General features: G+C 38.3%; 1 protein-coding gene across 1 annotated transcript in view; it reads right to left on the bottom strand.

Annotated features, from left to right (window-relative positions):
• Nucleotides 1-14,039, bottom strand: part of prkx (protein kinase X-linked) — a 218,672-nt gene that overhangs the window by 68,699 nt on the left and 135,934 nt on the right. Inside the window, exon 7 of the mRNA XM_051926670.1 lies at nt 4,288-4,407. Coding sequence (XP_051782630.1) covers nt 4,288-4,407 — 120 coding nt within the window. The remainder of the gene's footprint in view (nt 1-4,287; nt 4,408-14,039) is intronic.

Raw genomic sequence — 14,039 nt, 5'->3', positions numbered from 1 at the left:
GTTAGGTTATTTTTTAACAAGGGGGCAATTACTTTTTCACACAGGGCCATGTAGGTTTGGATTTTTTTTCTCTCTAAATAATAAAAACCATCATTTAAAAACTGCATTTTGTGTTTACTTGTGTTATATTTGACTAATGGTTAAATGTGTTTGATGATCAGAAACATTTTGTGTGACAAACATGCAAAAGAATAAGAAATCAGGAAGGGGGCAAATAGTTTTTCACACCACTGTAGACAGTTTCTGCCAGATAGGGAATTCCTGACATTTTTTTCAGGAAAGGGATGGCAGTGATTGTGGGAGTTTCACACAGGGTGTTTCACAATAAACAGAGACAGAACAAGGAGGGCATACAGGAGATTGAAACATGGAAGGAGAAATAAGGGTAAAACTACATGAAAAACCTAAAGTATTGTGCTTCCTTTTTGCATCAAAAACTGTAATAGGTGTGAGGATCACTCAAGCTGGTAAGAAATGTATTATTATCATCCTAATTAAATATTAGAATATTACAAAAAATATGACAGAAACTGGCCATTAGGCCAAACAAAACTCGTCAATCCTATCCTCCAAATTTCTCCAAAATAATAAGTCGAGTTTTGAAGATTCCAAGGGGCCTGTCTCTACCATGCTACTTGAAAATGTGATCCCTGTGTCTATGTTATCCGTCTGAAGTAAAACTTCCCAAGATTTATGTGAAATTTGCCCTTAAAAGTTTCCATTTATGTACCCTATTATTAATGAAGAATTAATTTTAAAGTAGCAAACAGGATCAACTTTAATTTCTTTCACAATTTAAAAAATTTCAATGATGTCAACTCTTAATCTACATTTTTTTACATGGAAAAAGTTAGTCAGTCCTCCAGTTCTGAAGGCCTGGGTTGACCAACATTGTGGTGTCCTCTGTCACCTGTCCCTATGGCTCAACTGTTCCTGCTCCAAAGAAGGCAGGTGCCTCTTCACCTAATGACAATAGACCAGTGGTACTTACGTCTCACATCATGAGGACTTTTGAGATGCTGGTCTTGAAGTATATGAGTCCTTTTGTGGTAGACCACCTAGACCCACTGCAGTTTGCCTATCAGACAAATATTTGAGTGGAGGATACAATTATTTATCTACACCACATGGCTTATTCTCACTTGATCAAAGCTGGCAGTATTTTAAGGATTATGTTTTTTGATATCTCCAGTGCTTTCAACACCATCCAGTTATCCCTGTTAAGGGGGTAAGCTCAAAGATATGCAGGTGGATGAGCCTACGGCATTCTGGATAATGGACTGTCTGTCAGGCAGACTGCAGATTGTGTTTGTGTCAAGAACTGTGTTTCTGATACGGATGTGCGCAACACTGGAGCACCACAAGGAACAGTCTTGTATCCTTTTCTTTTAACTCTGTACACCTCAGATTATAACTATAATACCAGCTCATGTCACTTGCCAAAATTCTAAGATGATTCTGCATTTATGGGGTTTATTAATAAGGCAGATGAGACAAAGGATAGGAGTCAGGTGGAGAACTTTGTTTCTTGGTGCATAGAGAATTGTCTGTACCTTAACATCAGCAAAACCATGGAACTAGTTATTGACTTTTGCCGCACCAAAGAGCCTTTATGTTCAGTCATTATTGAGGGAGGGGATATAAAGGTGGTCCACTCCTACAAGTGCTTGTGGGTCCACTTTAGTGACAGGTTGGACTGGTCTTGGAACCCTAAAAAAGGGCAGAGCAGGCTCTTTTTAATTATGAGACTGAGTTCCTTTAATGTGTGAAGTTATATCCTTCATATCTTCTGCCACTCTGTGATGGTCAGGGCAATTTTCTACACTGTGGTGTACTGGGCTGGCAAAATCATGGAGAAAAAAAACTGACTGCCATTATAAACAATACTGCACATCCTCTCTCTGACACACTAACAGTAAGTACTTTTACCAAATAATTCAACAAAAGAGTGTCAAGAAATGCTATTGGGGCTCCTTTATACCAACAGCAATACACCTGTATAATGCCTCACTATGATTTTGACAGCCAAGTCAGAAGTTGTCTTTTTTAATTGTCTTGATTTCTAGTCGTTCTGGTGTGTGTTCCGACCATAGTGTGTGTGTATATTTATTCATTTAAACAGCATCTGTAAAAAGCCAAATTTCCTCCAGGGACAAATAAGCTCTATCTAACTCCTTTAATCTCTCCTTCTAAGTTGTACTCTGCACGCCTGAAATCAACCTAGTCACTCTACTCTAGACTTTTTCTAGTTCTGCTATATCTTTTTGTAGCTTCAAGACCAAAACTGTACACAATACACCAGGTGAGGCCTCATTAGGGCATTGTATACCTTAAGCATAACCTCCGTTGACTTGTACTCTACCCATCGTGCTACCAAATTCAAAATTCTGTTAGTCTTCTAAATAGCTTCTGTAGACTCTAGCTGTAGAGAGTAACAATGCCAGTACAACTCTTAGGTCCTTTTCTTAAGGGGTAGTGTAAGTTTCAGACCCCCACCATTGTGTGTTGAAATTTAAAAAATATCAGACCTAATATAATACAGACCTCCTACCATTCAACATAAACTAAACATCATTCTTTGTTCTTTTAGACACGAGTGCTGCGTTGAATATTATACATCACAGCATTCCCATTAACTACCTTAGATAGTGGCTTGTCTTTCTGGTAACACTTTACACTACATTGAACTAAACATGGTAGCGAGAACATTTTTTTTGTAAATCTTGGTGACCGTATGTAAAAATACATGATATTAGATATGGTGTACTTCAGGGATCAATTTTGATATCATCAGATGATTCAGGGCTTTAACACACTGATTAACTGTGTGACTAGAATTACTGAATAGATCAAGTCAAGTCAAGTCAAGTCAAGTAGAGCTTTATTGTCATCCTAACAATATACTTACAGTACACAGTGGGACGAAATATCGTCCTCCAGAGTCAAAAGGTGCAGTACACAAGATTATATATATAGATATATATATATATATATATATATATATAAAACTAAAAAACATATACAGTATTAAGTAGTATTATGTAATCCAGAGAGTGTGTGGAGTAAAGAGTCCAGTGTGGAGGAGGGCAGCATTGTGTTCAGGAGCCGGACTGCTTGGGGAAAGAAACTATTGCACAATCTCGCAGACCTGCTCCTGATGCTGCAGAGTCGTCTTCCAGATGGAAGAGGAGTAAACAATTGGTGGGAGGGGTGGTGGGGGTCAGCCATGATGCTAATGGCTTTATGAAGGCAGCATGAGGTGTAGATCTCCTCAACACTGGGTAGAGAGCTGCCAATGATGCACTCAGCAGTCCGCACAATCCTCTGAAGGGCTTTGCAGTCGGAGGCATGGCAGTTTCCATACCAGACTGTAATACAGCTGGTCAGGACGCTCTCTATGGTGCCTCTGTAGAAGGTGGTAAGTATGGGTTTAGGGAGGTGCCCTTCTTCAGTCGTTGCAGGAAGTAAAGACGCTGCTGGGCTCTTTTTGTAAGATAGTTACAAATTTAATTTAATTTCTTTAAACTAAACAAGGAAAAACAGAAACTCTAGCCATTGAATGTGGTAAAAAAAATGAAGATCTTAGGCAGGACTTAAAAGTCAAACCAGAAGTAAATAATGGATTCTGAGCTAAATTTTTAATCACATATCAACAATTACTCCTTGGACTCCAGCACAAATTTTAATTTTAAAACATTTAATGTGGCTGAAAATTAAGCTCTTTTTATTTTTTATCTGACTTGATTACTGTAATGCATTCTGTACTACCAAAAAAGACAAAAATCATAGGCATCTTGTTTAAAATGCACAAGTACTATATCTTAACAAAAAAAGACTAAATCTAAATGAATTTCATCCATATTAACAGTATTACATTGGCTACCTGTGTTTTCAAGTACTGATGCATTTCCTGTAAAAGATTAACTAATATTGCACAATTGAATATTTTAAGATGTGTACTTGTTTGCAGGACACATAAAACTGTTATTATAGAATATATCTATTAGACAGTCCTATATATTTATATCTATATATTTCAGTTACTAATAAAGTTTCTTCTGACTTTTTTTTTCTATTTCTGTTAATCAGTAGTCGCATCTTGATTCTCTGCTACCTGGCCAAAGAACTTTAAAGCTACTTTTGATGCTTGAAAGTTTGAAGGATCCTACTGTCTTCTGTCACAATCAGAACTGCAGGATCAAAACTTCTAACATTTTTCATTATACATACATAGTATTGAATTACTTAATCACATTTCAAAAATAAATAAATAAAAAATCTACTCACCCTGATAACATTTCAAAGATTAGCACACCCAAAGCCCACCAGTCAACAGCTCGTCCATGGCCTTTACTTTGGATGACCTCAGGTGCAAGATACTCTGGCGTTCCACAAAGGGTCCACGTTCTGCAGAGAAAGTGAAGGTGCTTAATGTGACATTAGTCAATTAATGAAGTTATGTTCATAAACTAAAATCTCTCTCTTCCTCCACACATCTATAATTTATGTGTCTGGATGCAAATAAGAAGTACCACAATAAGTGACAGGGTTACAATTTTGAGTTCAAGTTTTCAAAAGGTTTACTTATTTTTAGGCATTCTCTAACACACTCACTGTTAAAGTGATGTCTCTGTGTGTGCACTTTGCATGTAAGAATGTCAGCCGTTAGAAAATAATAATTCAAAAACAAACCTTTCCATTTGAAAGAAATTTGGAAAAAGCAATAGAATTTTATAATGCTGAAATTTAAGCAAAATTGCCTCAATTAGATTTTATTTAACTGAGGAAAATAATTTTGCATTTTTATACATACCTGTGCCCCAATTGAGGAAGATAATTTTTTCAGCAGGTTTTATTTCATTTCATTTCAAAAAATAAAGTATCATTCTGTAATAAAAACAGTTTAATGATCCTCAGAGGGGATAGAGGAGAAATCATTTTTTAAATTATGAATCGAGACATGTTTTAGAGGCCAGTTGTTATATTAATATACACAGTGCATCATTTTTTCCACATTTTGTTATGTTACAGCCTTATTCCAAAATGGATTAAATTCATTTTTTTCCTCAGAATTCTACACACAACACCCCATAATGGCAACGTGAAAAAAGTTTACTTGAGGTTTTTGCAAATTTATTAAAAATAAAAAAACTGAGAAATCACATGTACATAAGTATTCACAGCCTTTGCTCAATACTTTGTTGATGCACCTTTGGCAGCAATTACAGCCTCAAGTCTTTTTGAATATAATGCCACAAGCTTGGCACACCTATCCTTGGCCAGTTTCGCCCATTCCTCTTTGCGTCGGTGCACAGCCATTTTAAGATCTCTCCAGAGATGTTCAATCGGATTCAAGTCTGGGCTCTGGCTGGGCCACTCAAGGACATTCACAGAGTTGTCCTGAAGCCACTCCTTTGATATCTTGGCTGTGTGCGTAGGGTCGTTGTCCTGCTGAAAGATGAACCGTTGCCCCAGTCTGAGGTCAAGAGCACTCTGGAACAGGTTTTCATCCAGGATGTCTCTGTACATTGCTGCAGTCATCTTTCCCTTTATCCTGACTAGTCTCCCAGTTCCTGCCGCTGAAAAACATCCCCACAGCATGATGCTGCTACCACCATGCTTCACTGTAGGGATGGTATTGGCCTGGTGATGAGTGGTGCCTAGTTTCCTCCAAACGTGACGCCTGGCATTCACACCAAAAAGTTCAATCTTTGTCTCATCAGACCAGAGAATTTTCTTTCTCATGGTCTGAGAGTCCTTCAGGTGCCTTTTGGCAAACTCCAGGCAGGCTGCAATGTGCCTTTTACTAAGGAGTGGCTTCCGTCTGGCCACTCTACCATACAGGCCTGATTGGTGGATTGCTGCAGAGATGGTTGTCCTTCTGGAAGGTCCTCCTCTCTCCACAGAGGACCTCTGGAGCTCTGACAGAGTGACCATTGGGTTCTTGGTCACCTCCCTGACTAAGGCCCTTCTCCCCTGATCGCTCAGTTTAGATGGCCGGCCAGCTCTAGGAAAAGTCCTGGTGGTTTCGAACTTCTTCCACTTACGGATGATGGAGGCCACTGTGCTCATTCGGACCTTCAACGCAGCAGGAATTTTTCTGTAACCTTCCCCAGATTTGTGCCTCGAGGCCAGTTCACCTCTGACGAAGAGAGAAGGAATTCTGCCATCTGAACACCAGAGGCGGAAGCACGAGCGTAGCAGCGAGCGGAAGCACCGAGCAGAAGCACCGAGCAGCGGCGTCTCCCACAGTCACGTAACCCTTCGCAAACACCCGAGCAAGTTCATCGGAAGTAAAGCCGGAAGCTGACCAGAAGAAATAACCGGCAGTGAGAAACTTGAAGCCGACGGTCTCTGAAGCAGAAAGCATTTAAGTAAACTACAGAAAACGGAGAAGATGACATCACCACTAAACATAAGTTCTATCTACTCTCTGCCCGTTGAGGGCACGTTTATATGTTGTGTGTCCTGCAGCATGTACAGTTCAGGTTTTCCGGCCGACATTGTAGACAGCTTCACCTGCCAAAAGTGTTTAGTTAATTTAGAGTTGGTCGGGAAAATACGCGAATTGGAGGACCGCGTTAGGAATCTGATAGCGATTAGGCAAACCGAAAATTGGATCGACTCGGTTTGTTTAGACAATTCGGCTACTTCTGATTCGGCTTCAGTCTCTCCTGGCCCCACTGTAGTCAGTGCACGGCCAAAGTCAGCAGCACCAATTCAGCCACAGGGCGAGTGGGTAACAGTAAGACGGGGGTCTAAGAATCCAAAATGTAGTCCCCCGGCACCCAGGTAACCAATTCGGACCCAGAACAGATTCTCAGCACTCCGCAGCGCGCCTGTGGAAACTGAGAATAAGAAAGTGCTCATAATTGGCGATTCCATAGTGCGGAATGTTAGAATTCCAAACTATGTTAAACCAGCAGTTCATGTTAAGTGCCTCGCAGGGGCCAAGATTTCTGGCATAGAGGCCACATTGGACCGTGTCGCCGACGATGAAGTATCTACCTTATTGCTGCATGTCGGCACTAATGATATTTATTCACAGCAATCTGAGGTATTAAAGAGGAACTTCATCTCTCTTTGCATCAAAGCTAAAAGAAAATGTCGGAATTTAGTTGTATCTGGCCCCTTACCAAGATTATATAGAGGGGATGTGATTTATAGCAGATTGCATTCCCTTCACTGCTGGCTAGAAACCTGGTGTGCAAACAAAAGCATAGCGTTTGTGAACAATTGGGATGATTTTTGGGAAAGGCCTGGATTTTTCAGAAGAGATGGTCTTCATCCTAACTGGAGGGGATCTTATGTATTATCCCAAAATATGGCAGCAAAACTGCCTGCTTGACTGATTAGAGCACCATCCAGGCCGCAGTCATGTGATCTTAAATCACAGGCTGTTGTTTATCCCACCTGTTACTTTCCTGAAGCTGTTACCCAAAATCCTTGTCTTGGGGCATCCAGTAAATTTAGTCTTGATACAAACCTTAAATTAATTGATAACCAAAAAATAAGGTGTATAATTAGACCAAGGGATAAAACCAGACCCTCCACCAGGGGCATCTGTAATAGAAATTTACTACAAATTAAAACAAAAAGTATATCACCAATTCAGAAAGAAGCATACAGTTTTAAATGCTGCTTATTGAACATTCGCTCTCTTGGCACTAAAGCTGTTTTGGTAAATGATATTATATTAAGTACAAAATCTGATCTGTGTCTTCTCACCGAAACCTGGCTTAGTAAATGTGACACTGTACCCCTAGCTGAGGCGTCACCAGATGGATACTCGTTCCTTCATAAGTCTAGAGATTCAGGTCGAGGAGGGGGCCTTGGAATAATTCATTGTAACAAAATGCAAATCACTTCTAAAAATTTAGGCAACTTTACATCCTTTGAAGCATTCATTTTAAATATTAAAACAGATTCCAACACAATTATAGTGCTAGTCTATAGACCACCAGGGCCATATTCATTGTTCATGTCTGAATTTAGCAACCTTTTATCTGACTTGGCTATAAATTATGATCACGTAGTACTGATGGGAGATTTTAATGTACACATTGATGTGGAAACTGACACTTTTAGCAAATGTTTTACTTATTTGTTAAATTCAGTAGGATTTTGTCAGAATGTCAAAGGTCCAACTCATAATCATAACCACACATTAGATTTAATTATAACTTACAAAGTTGAAATTCAAAATTTAATTATTACTCCATTAAATGAAGTTATTTCTGATCACTACTTAATTACATTTGATTTGGTCCTGCCCTTGCGAACACACTCCCAGATTAAAACAAAGACAGTGCGGCATCTAGATTGTAATTCTGCTTCAAAATTTATAGATACTTTGAGTAAGTCGAGTGTAATTGTGGAAAACCATTTAGATCAGTTAACATCAAATGTAAACACAGAAAACAATTTAGATGAGCTAACATCACATTATAATGTGACCTTGAGAGATGCTCTGGACACAGTGGCTCCCCCCTTAAAACAAAAGTGATCAAAGCACATAGAAACTCTCCCTGGTTTAATGAAAACACTCGAGCTCTTAAATTAGAGTGTCGAAAACTGGAAAGCAGATGGAGAACAACAAAGCTACAGGTCTTTCAAATTGCATGGACAGAGAGTGTTAATAAATATAAAAAAGCCCTCTTTAAAGCTCGGTCAGAATATTATTCTACATTAATAGATAGCAATAATAAAAATCCTCGGGCACTGTTTAGAACAGTGGCTAAATTAACAAATGGAAATTCAGATCAACAGTGCAAAATACCAACAGACATTAGCAGTACAGACTTTATTAACTTCTTCAATGAGAAAATTAAAAATATAAGATCCCAGATCTCTGCATCACAGTACAAACCAAATACTAGCTTAGCAGACCCTGTCTCACATTGCACTCAGCACTTTAGTAATTTTAATCCTGTAACTGAGCAGGAAGTCTTAAGTTTAATTTCTAAAATGAAGCCCACTACTTGTTCCCTAGATCCAGTGCCAACAAAACTAGTAAAAAGTGCAATGGATGTTCTTGCAGCGCCTATCCTAAACATTATCAATAGTTCATTATTGCATGGCACAGTACCAGATGCACTAAAAGTGTCAGTCATTAAACCATTACTTAAAAAGTCAGACCTTGACCCACATATACTAAATAATTATAGGCCTATTTCAAATTTACCGTTTCTCTCTAAAATACTAGAAAAAGTAGTCGCCAGTCAGCTTCAGACACACCTTATGCATTACAATTTATTTGAGAAATTCCAGTCTGGTTTTCGCACTGGTCATAGTACAGAAACGGCACTAACACGGGTTGTAAATGACATTCTGATATCCTCTGATGAAGGAAACTCAACTGTAATTATGTTGTTGGACTTAAGTGCAGCATTTGACACCATCGGCCATTCTATCTTACTGCACAGGCTAGAAAATGATGTTGGGCTTACAGGCACCGTGCTCGCTTGGTTTAGTTCTTACTTATCAAATCGATTCCAATATGTACATAAATGTGCTGACAGTACTCCATCATTATACACAGAAGTTCAATATGGTGTCCCGCAGGGCTCAGTACTGGGACCTTTACTGTTTTCACTGTACATGCTTCCACTGGGATCTATCATTAGGAAACATAATGTTAATTTTCACTCGTATGCAGATGACACCCAGTTATACCTTTCATTTAAATCAAATGAAGTTTCTCCAATGTTGTCTTTAATTAGTTGTGTTAGTGAATTAAAGGAGTGGATGAATAAGAACTACTTGTCTTTAAATACAGATAAAACAGAGATGTTAATTGTTGGAGGGAATGATGCTGATCACAATAATATTTTGTCATCATTTAACTCAATGGGAATCCCAGTCAATTTTACTGAATCAGCCCGCAATCTAGGAGTTATCTTTGACTCTAGCATGTCATTTAAAGCGCATATTACAAAGTTGTCCAAAACATGTTTCTTCCATCTTAAAAATGTTAGGAAATTAAGGCGCTTTTTAAATAAACAGGATTCTGAGAAACTAATTCATGCATTTATCTCTAGTAGGATTGACTACTGCAATGCGGTGTTCACTGGATGTTCAAACTGTTCTTTATACAGCCTCCAGTTAATCCAAAATGCGGCTGCGAGAATTATTACAAGAACAAGAAAATACGAACACATAACTCCAGTTCTTAAATCCTTACACTGGCTCCAGGTTAAGTTTAGGGCAGATTTCAAAATCCTTCTTTTAACATATAAAGCATTAAATGGTCGAGGTCCGGCTTACTTGTCTGAACTTATCATGACTTACAAACCAGAGCGCACATTAAGATCTCAAGATGCCGGTCTGCTTATGATTCCAAGGATTAATAAAATAACAGTGGGGGGTCGAGCTTTTAGTTACAGGGCCCCTAAACTGTGGAATGGTCTGCCTGCTACTATAAGAGATGCCCCTTCGGTCTCAGCTTTTAAATCCCGGCTGAAGACTCACTACTTCAGTTTAGCATATCCTGACTAGAGCTGCTGATTAACTGTACAGACTGCATCTCTGTTGTTAGTCATTAGCACTTAAACATAAGTAACATGACAGTTATAATTGTATACTAACCCTCACTTATTCTGTTTTTCTTCTCGGTACTCAAATGTGGCACTTGGTGCCATGGCCCACCTGCCAAGTTGTTTTGCCTGCCTAAGGAAAAGTCACCCCAGATGGAGGATCGCAGGAATCGTGGGAGAGAGGGGTCCTTTCATCGGATTGGCTGGCCCAGCACTGTTTCAGCTGTGGAATGGCCAAATGGGGGAGGCAGCTTGAAGGATGAGGTCTCCAGGACTCTATACAAATCTTATTATGGGATATATCATCTACTGTTAAATTCTACTCTGTACTTCTAAAATTTATATATATTTTTTTTTATTTCTTACTATATTGAGAAATTGTTCTGTGTACTGTACTGTATTGTATTGTATTGACCCCCTTCTTTTGACACCCACTGCACGCCCAATCTACCTGGAAAGGGGTCTCTCTTTGAACTGCCTTTCCCAAGGTTTCTTCCATTTTTCCCTACTAGGTTTTTTTGGGAGTTTTTCCTTGTCTTCATAGAGAGTCAAGGCTGGGGGGCTGTCAAGAGGCAGGGCCTGTTAAAGCCCATTGCGGCACTTCCTGTGTGATTTTGGGCTATACAAAAATAAACTGTATTGTAAACTGTATGTATCCTGTCTCAGAGGTCTACAGACAATTCCTTTGACTTCATGCTTGGTTTGTGCTCTGACATGAACTGTCAACTGTGGGACCTTATATAGACAGGTGTGTGCCTTTCCAAATCATGTCCAATCAACTGAATTTACCACAGGTGGACTCCAATTAAGCTGGAGAAACATCTCAAGGATGATCAGGGGAAACAGGATGCACCTGAGCTCAATTTTGAGCTTCATGGCAAAGGCTGTGAATACTTATGTACATGTGCTTTCTCAGTTTTTTTATTTTTAATAAATTTGCAAAAATCTCAAGTAAACTTTTTTCACGTTGTCATTATGGGGTGTTGTGTGTAGAATTCTGAGGAAAAAAATTAATTTAATCCATTTTGGAATAGGCTGTAACATAGCAAAATGTGGAAAAAGTGATGTGCTGCAAATACTTTCCGGATGCACTGTATGTTCTTCAATAAGACAACAGGGATACATGTTAAAAAGTACTTATTCACAAAACGGTAAACAGAAGTAATTATTAAGCAATGTTGAGACATTTGCGGTTTGGAGACCCTCAGATCTCAATTTGACAATATTTTTAAGGAAGCATATAGAGATTGAAATACAGTATATGATGGGCCAAATATCCTGTCACATCAATATACTGTAATGAAACGATATACTGTAATAATTATCAAGTAAGATAACTTACACTGACATGATTCATGAAAGTTTCTAAAAAATACAAAATAATTATCCACCTCTGAGGATGCTGCTTTCAATAAAAACATTTTTATGTAATATATCTGCTCAAATTGTGAAAGAAAAATTGCTCTACAATTCTAAAACTAGGATAACTGATACTTCATTGCACTAAAAAGCCTCATAAAAAGGGTTCTATTATGTAGTTTTACATAGTCCCTGCAGTTTATTTTAATAAATTTTAATTCATTAAGAAAGACCCACTTGGATTTTGGGAATCAGCTTCAGAAATATGCAGGACAATACAGTAAGTGTTATGTTTATTCATTCCCATCATTTCTCTACAACGCGTTTGAATAGCCATGCTTATTCAAGCATGAAAACACACCTTTCTAGGACAAAAACAATAGTTACTCTTGCCACACCACAAAAAGATATTACCATGTTAACATATTTATATAAGATATTGTAAGGTTTCTAAAGTCTTTTGGGACTCCCCCCAACAGGACGACATGCTGAAGAGCTTCCTGAAGCACGATCGCCGCATCTATGGAAGACAGTTTATCAGCTACCGTGGCAACCGCGGGCTCCCAACACTGTAGCAGCTTGCAGCTAAAGCAGATCCGAGTCAAGCATGGTCGTGCTATAAGCACTTGCCATCGATGGATGATGCAAGGAACACTATAAATGCAGGGGACAGGATTACTTGGCCACTAACCTGGCCACAACCCTGCCTGATTACTGTGTCTGTGTATAGGAGAGTGGTAGATCCCGCTACAATAAACAACTGTGCTGTTCCTGTTTCAAGCTGAATAAAGTTGGTTTTGCTAAAGTACTGAGACACAGCCTCGTGTTTTGAGGTGCAAGACAGGGACTCACACGCCACAATGTATTTAACCCACCTCCTCCTCATTTAAATCTTCTGCTGTGCCTTACAATTGATAATGAAGTGACTGGCACAGTGATGAAACATTTAACCATTTACAACTGGATTCCAGTTTTAATTGCTACCTGCAGTAAAATTACTCAACTGAAAGAGATGCCATTTTTTTACTTTCATTAGTCATAGCACTAAAACACACCCAATTTCCCCTTAGATAGATAGATACTTTATTAATCCCATCTATCTATCTATCAACTCATATTTATTAGTATATCCTTCAAAAGGCCTTGTATTTAAATGTATGGGCTTTCCAGAAAATTCTGAAACGTATACAGAATTACTTAGGTGTCTCTGAAGAACAATGATAAAATAATATCCTTATGCAAATGATAAAGAATCAGCTCTCTTATTGTCACTAATCTCATTTAACATTGGAATAGACAGATGATACTTGTATTAAGGCTGCCATCTAGTGGCATTTAAATTGCAGTTTGACAGTTTTAAAAAAAAAAAAACTTGTTTAGAAAACAATTTCAAGATCTGTCAGGGTTCTTTGCAATGTTTAAATGACCTCTTAAAATAAATCTGTAGGTTGAAAATATATTAACAGATTCAAACTTATCCAAATCGATTTCAGGGTCAAATTGGGTGGGGTGGTTTAAGGTGTGATTAGCACATCTTTGCTTCTGGTGATAACATCAGGTATAGGGAATCCCTTCCAACCATAGACTGGGCTCTAGTCTATCCACAGCCTTCTTATATATGCACACACATTTAAATCGGGCCAATTTAATATTGACAACCTAACAATTGCAAATATACACTTGTAGAAGGGAATCTAAGGTATCAAAAAAATCCTACACAAGCTCAAGGAAAACAAGAAAATAATATACAGGCAATTTTGCAAAAGACAACAACAAGGTGATCTTTGAAAAAAATAATTATTCAAGCTAAATGCAACAAACATGAAGCAACATCCACAGAAAAAATAATCTCCATCTTGCTTTCTCCATTTATTCTCATATCACAGATGATTACATTCATCAACCTATTATTAAACTTACTTAATATAATTGTTAACTTAATCCATAGTGTTGGTCAGGAATGTACCTTGCCTATCCATCACAGGGCGCACATATGTAAACACAATGCCAACTCACAATTATCATTTAACATAATATGACTGCCTTTAGAATGTGAGAAGAAAACCAGAATATCTGGACAAACTCCATACAGTGACTGGAAACAGAATTCACACCCAGGACAACAGATCGATGAATTAGTAGCAG

This window comes from Erpetoichthys calabaricus, chromosome 4 (genome assembly GCF_900747795.2).
Source record: "Erpetoichthys calabaricus chromosome 4, fErpCal1.3, whole genome shotgun sequence".
Lineage (NCBI taxonomy): Eukaryota > Metazoa > Chordata > Cladistia > Polypteriformes > Polypteridae > Erpetoichthys > Erpetoichthys calabaricus.
The sequence above is the reverse complement of the archived record's forward strand: the minus strand, read 5'-3'. Positions and strand labels throughout refer to the sequence as shown.